The sequence below is a fragment of the Paroedura picta genome, chromosome 12, assembly GCF_049243985.1.
Source record: "Paroedura picta isolate Pp20150507F chromosome 12, Ppicta_v3.0, whole genome shotgun sequence".
Lineage (NCBI taxonomy): Eukaryota > Metazoa > Chordata > Lepidosauria > Squamata > Gekkonidae > Paroedura > Paroedura picta.
Window position 1 is genome coordinate 37,631,454 of NC_135380.1, and position 15,457 is coordinate 37,646,910.

The following is a 15,457-nucleotide window of genomic DNA, read 5'->3' on the forward strand; positions in this document are numbered from 1 at the left end:
AAAGAGGCTTGCCTCCTCTTCCTCTCCCCACAACAGGCTCCCAGTGAGGTAGGTGAGGCTGGCAGAACTGCTCTGCAAGATCAGCTGTAATATAATTTTGAGAAGCCCAGCTGTTCCCCAGATGTCTGCATGTAGAGGAGTGGAGAGAATCAAACTCATCTCCTTAGATAAAAAAGCCACCACTCTTAACCACTATACCAAGCTGGGATTTGCAAGCTTCACCTAAATCCCTACACAAATTAAACTCCCCAACACCACAACATACATACAACAACAGAGCATTCAGAACTGAAGAAGAGGTATCAAATCAACTCTCCCACACTTTATTTACTTAGTTTGTATTCCATCCTTTCTCCCATGACTTCATACTGCAATAATAGTTTAGGTTCCCAGTGCTGAGTTGGGAATTTCATGGAGATTTGGGTGGTGGAGCATGGGCAAGCTGGGGAGAAAAGGGACCTCAGCAGGGCATAGCTCCACAGAGACCAACTTCCAAAGCAACCATTTTCCCCAGAGGAACTGATCTCTGTCATCTGGAGACCACTTGTTTTTCTTGCTAGAAGACCTCCAGCCACCACCTGGAAGTTGGCAGCCCTAAGAATTATCCCCACCCTTCAAATAAGCTCATTTGTTGAGAAAAGCGAGACACTCCATGGGTAGGAGTGTCACCCCTAGAGTCTATGATGTTCAAAGAACCACTCCCATCCCTTTTATGTATTTTTGTTTGTTTTTAATACCAACTCAGGCCCTGTCAGAGCTACTGCAATTCCACAGGGCCTGCAAAAAGAAGCTCTTCTACCAGGCATTAGATTGGGGACAATAACAACAGCTATTGGGTTTCCAGAACCCCTTCCCATTCAGATATACTCAGCTGAAGGGGTGCAGCCATAATATTACTGTGATTAACTGTTCTGTCAATATATGTTCCCTATGTTATGACTAAGAGCCTCTTGTGGCACAGAGTGGTAAGGCAGCATACATGCCGTCTGAAAGCTCTGCCCGTGAGGCTGGGAGTTCAATCCCAGCAGCCGGCTCAAGGTTGACTCAGCCTTCCATCCTTCCGAGGTCGGTAAAATGAGTACCCAGCTTGCTGGGGGGTAAGCGGTAATGACTGGGGAAGGCACTGGCAAACCACCCCGTATTGAGTCTGCCAAGAAAACGCTAGAGGGCGTCACCCCAAGGGTCAGATATGACTCGGTGCTTGCACAGGGGATACCTTTACCTTTACCTATGTTATGACTGTGTTGATGATACCGCACTAATGGCATCAGCATTGTACTATGTTGTATTGCACCACACAATTTATGTTCTTGGTAAACCACCCCAAGCTTCAAGGGAGGGCTGTATGCATGTATGTATAAATAAACAAATAAATATTGGGGGGATTTCTAGCTAGATGCATGAACTGACAGTTTCCTTTTCAATGTATCTGAAGAGGTGTGTTTGCACACAAAAGCTTGCACTGTTTGTAATATGTGCTTATTTTACCCTATTATATTTTTACCCTGCTTGGCTGTATTTGCCACTTATTGTTTTATGCCAGTAAAGGTTAATTATTATTATATAGAATAATATCTTGTTGGTCTTAAGGGTGCTCCTGGACTCCACCTTTATTTATTTTTATTTATTTAGATTTTTATACCGCCCTTCCTTAGGACTCTGGGTGGTAAGTCCTGCCATCCACCTGGCTCTCTCTGCAATGCATCCCAAGCGCTTGAAAACACACCAGCTCCAAAATCAACATAAATTGGTAAGCTAGGGTTTGTTTGTTTTTTTTTTGGGAGGGGGGGAGGAAATGCTTTCCTTATTTATATTTATTTATTTAAAAACATAAATCTGACGAGGGACTCGAACCAGCCGTGCACGGAACCCTTTCCCTAAAAAGGAGGCGGAGAGGGTTGTTTCCTCAGGCCAGCAAAACTACCCCTCCCGTGATGCCCCGCGAAAGGCCGCGTCCTTTGAACGCAGAGGGAGGAGTCAGGGGAAGGCCGGATCGAGGCGCTCGCGCAGGCGCGCTGCCGCGGAGGAACAAAGGCTGCTGCATCTGCAGGAGAAAGCGGCAGGCAGGTAGGGAGGGGCTTTGCCGTGGCTTGGGGGCGCTGGGAGGCGGGGGTGGCTGTGGGGACCGAGGGCGATCTTGGAAGAGACCCCCCCCCTATTCCAGATACACTCCGCGTGGAGGAACAATGAGCCCCGCCACCAGCATGCAGCAAACGCCCTTGCTGCCTTTGCTGCATTCCCACAGCAGTCGTGGCTGCAAGGAGCAGGCTGCGCGTTATCCCTGCACCTTCTATGCCAAGTATTCCCCAGATCGCCACTTGCACACGGACACCTCCGCGGTCTCCCTTTTGGCCGCCTCGCGCGAGGCCCCAGTGAACCATTCCTGGTCTTTCCAGCTGCGCAGCATTCCCCTCCCCCCCTTAATCCCCCCCCCCAAAAAAAACCCTAATATTGTGTTTGCTTGGATATGTATTTTTAATGGCAGCAGAATCTGACCACAACGGCTGTGTGAGTGCCTCCCTCCCAATTTGTGCAAGAACCGGGAATGCTGTTGGCCATTCTTCCAGTTCAGGTGGCACTGCCAGCACACATGCACACCCTTTCCAAGGGGCTCTGGGCAAGGTGCATGGTTCTTCCTCCCTGTCTTCGTTTTATTTTCAGGGTTGCCCTGTGAAGGCAGCTAGGCTTGAGAACATAAATGGCCCAGGGCTATGGATTCCTGGCAAAGAGAGGATCTTAACTTGGTCTTATTAAGAGGCTTGAACCACTGGACCTCACAAACCAATCACTGCCAGGATTGTCCCCAAATGCCTCTCTAGCAAGAGAATCCCATTTCAGTACAGTTAACAGAAAAGACTCTTCCCCTAGTGTAGCCAGACACCCTCAGTGTGAGTCTGGAGTCCAGTGGACTCGATATCATAATCCCTCCCGTATCTGTGGATCTCTGCAGCCCTGTAACTTTTCACACACTGGAGTACAGACATTCCCCATCCGGAGCATACTTGCCTCATTGTAAACGCCACCTGAAATGCAACACAAACGTTTGCTAGAGATGCGACAGACCACTCCCCCCAAACAAATAATAAATAAATGCAAACTTTGACTAGCCATATACTGACGGCTGCCCAAGTTTAAGGCATAAAAGAAGAGTTGGTTTTTATACCTTGCTTTTCACTACCTGAAGGAGTCTCAAAACAATTTGCAACCACCTTCCCTTCCTCTCACCACACCCTGTGAGAGAGCTCTGACAGGACTGCTCTGTGAGAACAGCTATATCAGGACTGTGATTAGCCAAAGAACACCTAACTGTCTGCATGTGGAGGAGCAGGGAATCAAACCTGGCTGGCCAGATTAGAAGCTCTCACTCTTAACTTGGTCTCTCATAACAGCTACACTACACTCATAACCACTACACTCATACAGCTCATAACCTAAAGAAGACTCATAGAGCTATTTACATGCCATTTTGCTGGATAGATTTCACCCAAACTAGCTATTCCGAAACAATGTGGAATAAAATTTTTGTGTCTTGATCTGTGTTGCACAAAGTCCATACTTCAGAAATGGATGCAGGCCAGTTACTTTAGGCTGTGACCCTGCAATGTTAACAGTTGTCTGGATAAACGAAAAACAAACAAACTCATGTTCTTCCTACAACGTTAAAAGCCCACAAACTTCAATTGCTACTTACTTCACATGTCAGACTGCTGATAAAGAACCCAAGATAGTTTGTTTTGTTGGCAGCTCTGGAGACAAACATCTTTACAACAGATGTTCTCCAACGTTTTTTTTTGTTTTTTTTTAAAAACTTTGTTCCCTCACATGCATGGCTGATACATCAGGAAGCATAGAGTAGTTCCCTACTTATCAACACCACCAGCCCCCAATTTTCTATCAAATGATTGCCCCAAATATTCTTGGTCATCTCCACAGGACTTCTCCCTCACCCAGCCAAACAGAGTGTCTCTCCCCACCCTACTTCCCAGACACATTTGCCAGTAGTAATATAAGACCTCTCTCAACTCTGCCAAACACAAAACCTCTCTCATCTCCTGGGGAAAAAATGGATTAATATTTTAGTACAGTCAAGGTTACCTTGAAAACTGGTTTTTGCATAGCGGGCAGTGACTGTATTTGCCCCCCAAAACCCTTCTTTTGATTCAGGGTGTCTGGTCACCCCAAGCTGTGGGCTGTATCCTGCTTTCCACATCCGTTCTGTGCTCAACAAACCAGTGAAGGGGATAACTGCACAGGAGGATAACAGTTCCAAGGAAATTCCCCAAATTTTAATGTATGTGGTTCTTCACAGTGCCTGTAGCTTCAGGCAGGACAGGGAGTATACAGGGAAGACTCAGAACCCCAGAGATGAAGGAAAGGACAAGAAGCCAAGGGATCACCCTCTCCAGTTCTCTGCATTCCATTCACCTGTTCAGGTTCAGTATCCCAAAATTAAAAGGGTCACAGACTTGAATGCGATCCTTCCTTGTCTTGCACCTGTCCTGAAGCTCTCCTTTGGCTGTTGGGCTCTTTAGAAATGTAATGCTGACACCTAGAAATGTTATCAATATTATTGTCAGCACTTCTTATTGCATTCCCCCCCCCTCCACCCATAACCTTGGTGGCATTGCACAGGCAAGATTATACTGTAAGCATTCTGGGTGATTTTTACCTCTGTGTATCGGCTAAAATCCAAAAGACTGGCTGGCTGGAAGGGAATGTAAACTAAAGCTAAGCAAGTTGGGATCAGTCTGGGGATTTCCTCAGTGCCGGGCACCTTGAATTCCCTGATAAAAAAGAAAGTGAAACTTAAATTGAATAAATACTGTTTTTTTTCTTTAAAAAGAACTTCACTCACCAGCCAGCAGCCATGGAAACAAACCTTCCCTTCCCTGCTCTTTAATCACCTTGATTGCCATTATGGCAGGCTGGTTAACGGATGTTAAATTGTAACTAATTCACAGGAAGTGAGCTGGAACATGAGATGAGAAGGGATTCCATAAACTCCCAAGGGTAACTCTGTTTTCTGGTGTTTAAACCGAAGGATTATTTCCCACCACCAGGCCTAAACTTGTTCTTCTGGAATTTAAAAATCTGTATTTGTGACTTGGGAAATTTTGTCAGCTTTAAACGACCATGCATGATCGGGGACAGAATTAGAACAGTTGTGCCCCACACTCCTCACCATCACTCCATCAATGTTGGCAGCATCTAATCCAGGGGTAGTCAAACTGCGGCCCTCCAGATGTCCATGGACTACAATTCCCATGAGTCCCTGCCAGCGTTCGCTGGAGACCACTTATGTTTTGAACTTGGGGTTTCATGAAAAACTTTACCCCAGAATGTACATGTGGATAAAGGAACTAGGAAGGAAAGAAGCCTGCTTTTCAAAATTAGATTTCTCAAGGTCCTTGATGCTACCCCACAAAAAACCCCAGCCCTTTAGCAACAATTAAAAGCATTATGTTTACGTGTGAACCAGAAGAGGAGTGCTTTCTTTGCTGCGAGGACTGAGAAATGGCAACCATCTGGGGGCACTTTTAAAGGACTCTCTTTGTGCATCTTGTTCTCCGGTCCAAGAAGAGAAGAAAATGCAGCAGTTAGAGCTGAAAGTGAAAGTGGAGGAAGGCTGAACTGCCTTGCCTACTCAGCGCTGCCTTGCCTACTCAGCGTAAACAGCTCCAAGTCCTAGCTGGAGCCAATTCTTAACCTCTGCTATTGCATCAGTGCTTTTTTGGAGACTGGGGTGGAAGGTCTTTTCCAATATTTAGAGATGGGAGGTGGGGAAGCAGAGAGATGCAGGAGGACTCCAAAGCATGGCTTGGCAGGCTCCAGAAAGTGCATGAAGTTCTCAGTTTGGACTTTCTGAACCTAAGCCTACAGGCCCTCAATTTATACTTTCCGGAAACACTTTGAATCTATCTCCTCCTCACTTCTTGGATTTTTTACACTTTGCTTTTCACTGCCTGAAAGAGTCCCAAAGCAGCTTACAAGCACCTGTCCACTCCTCTTCCCACATTAGGTGCCCTGTGAGGTAGGTGGGGCTGAGAGAGGTCTAAGAGAACTGAGACTAACCCAGCTGGCTGCATGTGGAGGAGTGGGGAATCAAATCCGGTCCCCCAAAATTGGAGTCCTATGCTCTTAACCACTACACCACACTGGATGATGCTTATGGTGGGTTTCTGATTGCTCCTGTTTAGACTTCTGGCCTGCATCTTGGACAGCAGGTTTGCCATTATAATAGGCAAAGTAGCAGGGGGCGTGGAAGGGCACGCAGGCCAGAGAGGTACTTAACCATATATTGGAGAAGGGCAGAATATAATAAAATCATCTTTTGTGCTACCCCCCCTCCCTTCTCACCCAAGAATTGCAGCAGCTATGGGGTGAAGGTAGCTGGAAATATGGGTAGAGAGGAAACTACAGATTGGTGAAAGCTGTTCCTTCCATCCACAAATACCTCTGCAAAGTGTACTTTCCTCTCAGTGCTTTGCCATAGATGCACAAATCAGATCCAGGTCTCTCATTGAAGATTTCTTTAGATCCCAGACTATAATGAAACGGAATTTAATTGTTCAGAAAACCAGAGCAATAGCCAAAGGTGTACAGAAGTATTAGCGTCAATTCAAGCCCTCATTCTTTGCTGTACTTCTGTTTTGGCCTAGCACTCATTTTTGCAATTAAAATAAATTATGTGTATGTATTGGAGGTAGAGTAGAATATTTTAAGTTGTCTTAACCAAATTTGATGTTAAGTGTATTGAATCCCATGTTGTGCACCACCCAGAGGCAGGTTACTGAGATGGGCAGTATAAAAATCCAATAAATAAATAAAATTAAATGCTCTAGTGGAAGTTTATCTAAATCAGGGCGTGGCAAGGTGACTGCATCAGAGCAATGCACATGATGAAAACAGTGTGAGACAGGATTTTATTTGGATACAGATTTCCCTGATAAAGAGATGAAGTGCAGTGTGAAAAATGCTTAACATTACATGGTTGAGAAAGAAAGACAGGGTGGGGGGAAGGCTCTTAATTTGCTCCTTCACACTATGTCTCTTTTCTGCTTCAGTATATCCAGGGAATTGCTGCTGCACACAAAATACAACAGGGCTTGGTTAGACACCTTTGCAGAAAATCCACCGAGAGCAAGGTAAAAACTGAGCTGGTCATAATTTGAATAAATTGTCATCCTGACATCCATGAAATTTACAATCTGATTTTAGCACCAGTAAATTTTGGGGCGTGGGAAGATGACATTGTTGAGTTCTGCAAACTATAAATCCACTATAAATCTATAAAGCCACTAGTAGTTTATTGGTAGCAACTAGATTTCTCCAAAATGCAGTCAGAAGAGGTGTTACTTGGACATCCTCCTTCCCTTCAGATTACCCAGGAATTCCCCAGCAAGGGCAGGAGACAGATAGGATGCCTAAGTCACCATCATTTGAAATGCATCTTGTTTTTCCCTGTCTTCAGCCTGGGAAGGAGAGGGTTACAGCCTATAGGTATTTTCTTCCCTTTCCTTTTTACAGGCCAGCCATTGCAATCCAGCCGAGGTACAAAAGACCATCTCTATCACTTAACGGCTTAATGATACCAGCCTTTTCCCTTTATTTTGGCCCGAGTTCTTTTTCAGTGGTTCACTGCTTTGAAGAAGGCACAGCTGGGACCCTAACAATGAAGAATGTAATATGGGAAAGGGGTGGTTAAAACGGATTGGGACAACAATATGGTCTCATTAGACTGTTCTGTTATGTGAAAGACAACCAGCTGTTCCGAGACCATTCAATAAGAGTTAGAAAGTGAATTTATGAGCATTTTACCCAAAGGCAAGGCCTAGGGAAGACAGGGAAATGAAAGTGCTAGAGTTTATTTCTTCTTCTCCCCCTTGCTAAGGAACCTTTAAAAAAAAGAAGATGCAGGTGATTTAACTCCTGCTGTGCCAGTGCTAGTTGGCACACGGCTGCTTTGCCTCGGCAAAGGACAAAGCGTGCCAGATACTGACAGATCTCCCTTCTTTCCCGTGATGTCTGTGACTTTAGAGGATTATGTTGCTTTGCTAATATGCAGGGTGGTAGACTTAACGCCCACACAGTCCATTTCCCTTGTTGCTCTCATCACATCTGGATCCCAGCCTCTGCGATTGGCCTCGACTTCCTAAGGCAGGGGTAGTCAAACTGCGGCCCTCCAGGTGTCCATGGACTACAATTCCCAGGAGCCCCCTGCCAGCGTTCGCTGGCAGGGGGCTCCTGGGAATTGTAGTCCATGGACACCTGGAGGGCCGCAGTTTGACTACCCCTGTCCTAAGGCAAGGTGTTCTCTGCTCTGTCAATGCAGGAGGACTCTCAAATTTCCCTGGGCCTCGTAATAGCACAGATCCACAGATCTCCATAGGCCACTGGTGCTGCTGAGCTCACAGTTTGCTCTTGATTGGCAGCAGCTCTCCTGGGCCTAAGGCAGATACAGCAGGACCTTCTCCCCACACCGTTGGGCTGCCTGTGAGCGTTCAGCTACCCCCGAGCAAAAGTGATTCATTCACTAAAGGCTGTTAGATTCTTGCCAGTCGTCGGCTGTCATATTTCTGATTTACTCTGAAACCTGCAGCTGAAGATCTTGCTCATCATTTTGAACCACTCTCCATTCTTGACACTTCACACCTCTGCATCATCGTTCTCCCCAGTCTTGCACCTAGTTTTCTTTTCCGTATCAGAGTCTTCCATCTTCACACCCTGCCTATGTTTCCTTGGCCAGCTGGCCTTATCATGCTCCAGGCCTCTCACTTTCCACAACCATGTGCTCCTCTCTCTCCCTCCGCCCCCCTTTCTTTCCTCCTGTCTTCTGCTTGCCTTCCTCTCTCTAGAATTGACCGTCAGGGAAACCTGCCTGCCTCAGCTATCTGGGAAATTAAGGCCAAATGCAGGCAATGGCTTCATGACAGCTGTTACAGAATCCTACCCTACCTCTACAATTGCAGATTTGTATCTAAATTAATTGGCACACTGAGAAAATGTGGGTTAGCAATGCAGCTTAAGACTGGGTAGCATGGTTTGATGTAAGTCAAATCCACTGCCAGCGTCTGGAAAGCCACAGACCATAAGCTCATAGCAAGCAGAATGCGTTGGGCACAGTGCATCAGTGATGAAAGAGTTCAGTGTGCTCTTATAAAACAGATTAGTTTTAGGGCAGGTTCAATTCCGCATCAGCTGAAATAACATCCTATTTGAGTCTGGTGTTCCTTTCCTTGAGGCTGGGACCTGTCTTTTTGATACTTTGGAAAGTACCACCACCATGTGCACAGATGGTACTACGCGTCTGGACAGCAAAAGTGTGTACCTCGTTCTCGACATATGCCCAGCATCCAGGTTGATCCATCCCTGAGCCTGTCTGGATATTTTTTTACATGCACTGTGACACCACTGCCATCCTTCCCATTTAGGCTGGGAACAACAGTCCAGCACTGCACATTTTCTGCACATGGCTTTATCGGGTGCTTTCTATTTTGTAACCTAGGGAGGCCTTGTTTGGTGAGATCCAGGCTGAGAGATCACCTGGAAACTGCCCCCCCCCCATGTACTCTCTCTGAATCTGGGAAAAGAAAGGCATAGTGGGAATACAGTGAATGTCTGCAATCCACAGCCACTCAGGAAATGTACACAGCCAAAGATTCAGATAACACAGAATGGAGGAGCAATAGCTAAGAAGGAATCGGATTGGATACTGGTAGGGGGCAGAAAGTGGTGTGTATGGACACAGAACTTTGCAATACTAGAATCTGGCTTCCTGGCCCGGTTTAAAAACATGCTTTAGTCATAAAAACTTAAGCAAACGTTAACTTAATTTCCATTTTCACCTCAAACCATAAAATTTAGTAACTCCCTAAGAACACAAAACAAATGCAAAAGAAAAAAGTCTGATAGGATTCTGGAAAATACGAAGGATACAGCAAACTTATATGCGAGACTAGTGCCCCCCACCCCACTGCACAGTGAGGCAATCTGGTTCCAAATGCAGCAGGGTTGTGGCCAGGAAATTAACATCACCAAGATGCTGGCCCTCCCTGGCTGAGAAGCATCCATCTCTCCCCCCACCCTCCCGAAATCTGCCCAGCACTGACTAACCTCCCTCCCCCCAGAAAGACTTTAATGGCAATGAGGCGGTGGGTTTCACTATAACTTTAAAACTTAAATTTCAGATTTAACACCTTATTGCACATCTGTAATTTACTTATAATTATTTTTAAACTCTCCATACCCACCCTGAGCTGACTAGAGAAGGATGGGATATAACAAATGTTGTTATTCTCGTTGCTGCTATTATTATTGTTGTTGTTATTATTATTATTGTATGCAGTTCTGGAGGCCTCATTTCAAGAAGGACGTAGATAAAATTGAAAGGGTACAGAGGAGAGCGATGAGGATGATCTGGGGCCACGGGACCAAGCCCTATGAAGGTTGAGGGACTTGGGAATGTTCAGCCTGGAGAAAAGGAGGTTGAGAGAGGACATGATAGCCTTCTTTAAGTATTTGAAAGGTTGTCACTTGGAGGAGGGCAGGATGCTGTTTCTGCTGGCTGCAGAGGAGAGGACACGCAGTAATGGGTTTAAACTACAAGAACAATGATATAGGCTAGATATCAGGAAAAAAATTTTTCACAGAGTAGTTCAACAGTGGAATAGGCTGCCTAAGGAGGTGGTGAGCTCCCCCTCACTGGCAGTCTTCAAGCAAAGGTTGGATACACACTTTTCTTGGATGCTTTAGGATGCTTAGGGCTGATCCTGCATTGAGCAGGGGGTTGGACTAGATGGACTGTATGGCCCCTTCCAACTCTATGATTCTATGATGATGATGACGATTACTATTACTATTATTTATTGCTGTTGTGACGAGGAATCTCTTTTGTTTCCCTTCTCTTCCCTTGAACAGGACTGAAAAGCACCTGCGATAAATGCACCTAGCCTTGCTCCAACTGCAAAGGCCATGGCCGCTGCCCCTCACCTCAACTCCGATGCGCTCCGAGAAGTCCTGGAATGCCCGATTTGCATGGAGTGCTTTACGGAGGAACACCTGAGGCCGAAGCTGCTGCACTGCGGGCACACCATCTGCAGGCAGTGCCTGGAGAAGCTCCTGGCCAACAGCATCAATGGGATCCGCTGCCCCTTCTGCAGCAAGATCACCAGGATCACGAACCTGGCTCAGCTGACGGACAACCTGACCGTGCTGAAGATCATCGACACGGCGGGGCTCCATGAAACCGTGGGCATGCTCATGTGCAAGGCTTGCGGCCGGCGGCTCCCCAAGCACTTCTGCAAGACCTGCGGGCTGGTCTTGTGCGAGCCGTGCAAAGAGGCCGAACACGCCCAACAGGGGCACGGGCTGGTGGCGATCAAAGAGGCAGCTGACGAAAGGAGGAGAGAGTTCGGGTCCAAGCTCGGGCGGCTGCGGGAGTTGATGGGAGACCTTCAGAAAAGGAAGGTGTGTCTGGAAGGGGTCTCGAAAGACCTGCAAGCAAGGTACAAGGGAGTCCTGCAGGATTACAGCAAAGAGGAGCGCAAGATCCAGGAGGAGCTGGCCAGATCTCGCAAGTTCTTCACCGGCTCCCTCTCCGAAGTGGAGAAAGTGAATAACCAGATCATGGAGGAGCAGGCCTACCTGCTGAACATCGCAGAAGTGCAGATAGTGTCCCGGTGCGACTACTTCCTTGCTAAAATTAAACAGGGGGACATAGCCCTCTTAGAAGAAGAGGGTGACGAGGAGGAGCCCGAACTTATGAACAGCCTTCCGAAAGAACTGACTCTGCAAGAGGTGGAGCTCCTCAAGGTGGGCCATGTTGGGCCGCTGCAGATCGGCCAAGTGGTGAAAAAGCCCCGGAGCATCAATGTGGAGGAATCACTGATGGAAACAGCTGCTTCTGCCTCTGTGTCCTTCAGGGAGCCGGACGTGGTTCAGGAGGAAGCCAGCTCACTGCCAAACTGCTCTTCCCCAGTCAAGCCAAGGATAACGGAAGCCGCTGCCAGCATACAGCAGTGTCACTTCCTCAAAAAGATGGGCTCCAAAGGGAGCACGCCGGGGATGTTTAATCTCCCCGTCAGCCTGCACGTCACCCCACAAGGGGAGGTGCTTGTGGCCGACCGGGGCAACTTCCGCATTCAAGTCTTCACCCGCAAGGGCTTCCTGAAGGAGATCCGGCGAAGTCCCAGTGGCATCGACAGCTTTGTGCTCAGCTTCCTCGGGGCTGACCTGCCCAACCTGACCCCCTTGACGGTCACGATGAACTGCCACGGGCTGATCGGCGTGACGGACAGCTACGACAATTCCGTCAAGGTGTACACGATGGACGGACACTGCATAGCGTGCCACAGGAGTCAGCTCAGCAAGCCGTGGGGCATCACAGCCCTGCCGTCGGGGCAGTTTGTGGTGACGGACGTGGAAGGGGGGAAGCTTTGGTGCTTCACCGTGGACCGTTGTGTCGGGATCGTCAAGTACAGCTGCCTGTGCAGCGCGGTCCGCCCGAAGTTCGTCACTTGCGACGCGGAAGGGACAATTTACTTCACTCAAGGGCTGGGCCTGAACCTCGAAAACCGCCAGCACGAGCACCATTTGGAGGGAGGGTTCTCCATCGGTTCTGTCGGCCCAGACGGGCAGCTGGGCCGGCAGATCAGCCACTTCTTCTCGGAGAACGAGGACTTCAGGTGCATCGCCGGGATGTGCGTGGACGCGCGGGGCGACCTGATCGTGGCAGACAGCAGCCGGAAAGAAATCCTGCATTTCCCCAAAGGCGGCGGCTACAACATCCTGATCCGAGAAGGACTCACGTGCCCCGTTGGCATCGCCATCACGCCCAAGGGGCAGCTGTTGGTTCTGGACTGCTGGGATCACTGCATTAAGGTCTACAGTTACCACCTAAGGAGGTATTCCACTCCGTAGGAGAAAGCCAGCCGGCCTCTTACAGGATTCCCTCCGCCCGCTGACGGACGGGCATCAGTGCCATATTTCCAAACAGACTGTGCCATCGTGGCTGTCATCTTTTGTGCGTGCTTAGAAGACAAAAGTAGAATGTGTGTTTTTTTGTGTGTGTGTGTGTGTGTGTGGGTTTTCCCCTCTTAAATATCATGAAGTGCAACTTCTCGCCAAGTGAAAAGAATCGGGGTGTGAGCATTACACACGCGAATGCCCGTGGACCACTGGATCCCCCCCCCTGCACCTTCCAGCCCATGCATGTAGATTCCGCAATCCGCCCTTGCAAACCGGCTCCTTCCACCCGAGGCTCCGTTCCCGTGGCCTTCTCGTCCCAGCCGTCGGCAGCGCTGTCCTGCAGTCCAACCCCTCTGGATTTTTCAAATTATATCGTCGTAGCCAATCCCGTCACAAGGACACCAATAGAGCGGCTGCTTAGAAGACAATACAAAACTTTACCCCCCTGTCGTGACTTGGTTATCTTTCTGGCCCCGACTGCGGCCTGCCGTACAAACCCGGCCCGTTTTGTTTGATGTGAAACACGTCTGCTGCCATTGTGGAAAACAGACTTGAAACAGAAAACAGTTTTTCTGATAGCAGCAGGGTCTTCTTTTTTTTTTTTTTTCCCCCATTGAGAATCCTGGGCGTTTCTTGCAACCAGCCTGGGAAAGACATCAAGGGGGTTGGGGGGGGGGGCAGGGGCGGGGGCGGGGAAGGAACCCTGCACAGGGTGAAATTGATTGCAGTTTGTTTGTCACTTGAAACTGTGTTGTATCTTGTCTGGAAAATGTCTTCGGAAGGTCATGTTTCTAGTTGACGTGCCTCCAGGGGAGGGAGAAAGTGGAGTAAACAAGATGAAATGTGACAAATTGTACGTCTGCCTATGCACCTTCAATATCCTGCATTCCACCCCATTGCACTTCCTGATAGGTTTCCACTAGTCTGCGTCTTGCACAAAAGCTACTTGTCTGTAAGATGAGGAAAGGGGCTGCTTATTTCATTAGGCAGAATCTGTCTCTCTTCCAAGGGTTGTGCGTCTCAGCAAAACATGCACAGTGCTACTGGTGCCACGAGGTCTTATTTAAAGCGACAGAGAGCTTGCTCATCAGACGATAGGTGTATGGCTTGGGACAGAGTAAGCATGAAGCTGCAGCGGGGTGAATTGGCACCCCCTGGGGCATGCCCACATGAGGCGAGAAAACCCATCCTCTAGCATGGCCACTACTATGAAGTTACAATGGCATCCAATCACACATCGTAACAAAACTGAAAAAAGCCATAGTAGAGATAATGGGAAACTGAGGCAGAGGAATGAACCCAGCATGTGGAACCCCTGTTCCTGCTGTGCTGTATTGGCAGCTACAGGGTGATCTGGGAAGGCACATAAGCTTGTCCCCATGTGGAAATCCCAGGGGAAGTAGCTTCTCAGCCTGTTCTTCAGCTTTTTTTTTCTAGGGCTTGTTTGCCCTCAATGGGAACCAGATTCTTGATTTGACTTTAATTTAGACAAGGCTTCCCTGGTGGATTCCATTTGAGACAAAGAAACCATTTTGCTGCAGAGTCAGGACCATGGTGGTTTTTCAATAGGGATAGATGGCATTTGTGATATTTGTACAGACACACAGGCAGGCCAAGCCAAATAAGACCCTGGGAGTTCTATGGTGGAAATTTGCAGCCTTTTCTAAAGGCATTGGACAAGCCTGTAGGGGCTCAATTGTGATCAGAGCCCTGGGAGGAGGGTAAGTCTTCCCTCCCATGTTGTTTTCCTGATGGGAAACAGTCTCATGTTTTATAATTATTTATTACAGTAATCGCATCAAAAGCAAAACACGCTGGGATCTGTGAGGATGCGACTCCCAGTGTCTCGCCTGGGTTGCCCACACTCCCAAAAGTGCAGTGGATCCTCAAAGCTGTTCACATATCTGGCATGGGCATGGGTGGCTTTAGCTGGCACGCCCAGGTGGTATTTGCACCCATTCCAGTTGCAAAGAGCAGCTTCCATGCACAGCAACAATTCAGATTAAGATACCTACCTGGCCTGAGGACTCTTTTTGCCTAAAAGCTGGGCTGACTTCAACCCCTGTCCCTTTGCGAAAACATTCAGTTGACCGTGCTTTTTATCAGCTTTGCATTTTGAAATGCCTACTTTTATGAGCTGGCTGTTGCCTGCCGCTTCTACCAGGCTGACGAGTCAGAGCAATAGCATCTGTGTTTTTTTTTTTAAATAAATAAGCACTTGCCTGGCACGGCGTTCCAGAGAGCCTCTTTTGTAGTAAATACACCACTACAGAGAGCGTTTTCGAAAGCCGTAGATTCATTTAAGTGGACTTAAAGCCCCGTCCATTCTGCTGACGGAGCACTTGACTGCCTGGCTTTAGCCAAACAGCCACATCACAGAGTTAAGCTAAGTCTCTGCCATCTGTTCTCCACTCTAATTGCAAATAGAGTTTTTTTTGGGGGGGAGGGAGGAGAATTTTTTTAAAAATATATTATTATTCACTTGTGGTTC

The 15,457-nt window shown here is 47.8% G+C and overlaps 2 protein-coding genes across 10 annotated transcripts in view; one reads left to right on the forward strand and one right to left on the reverse strand.

Annotated features, from left to right (window-relative positions):
- The window catches only part of ASTN2 (astrotactin 2), a 754,634-nt gene that overhangs the window by 175,291 nt on the left and 563,886 nt on the right, over positions 1 to 15,457 (reverse strand). The window lies entirely within an intron of this gene.
- TRIM32 (tripartite motif containing 32) lies at positions 1,970 to 13,626 on the forward strand. Of its 3 annotated transcripts, XM_077305072.1 has the most exons (3): positions 1,970 to 2,067; positions 7,065 to 7,145; positions 10,918 to 13,626. In XM_077305072.1, exon 3 carries the CDS (start codon positions 10,972 to 10,974, stop codon positions 12,916 to 12,918), a length of 1,947 nt encoding a protein of 648 aa, XP_077161187.1. In that variant the 5' UTR covers positions 1,970 to 2,067; positions 7,065 to 7,145; positions 10,918 to 10,971; the 3' UTR covers positions 12,919 to 13,626. The 3 variants fall into 3 exon arrangements, with proteins under 3 accessions (XP_077161187.1, XP_077161186.1, XP_077161188.1); XM_077305071.1 differs by lacking the exon at positions 7,065 to 7,145 and having other exon boundaries at positions 1,985 to 2,067; XM_077305073.1 differs by lacking the exon at positions 7,065 to 7,145 and having other exon boundaries at positions 1,991 to 2,063.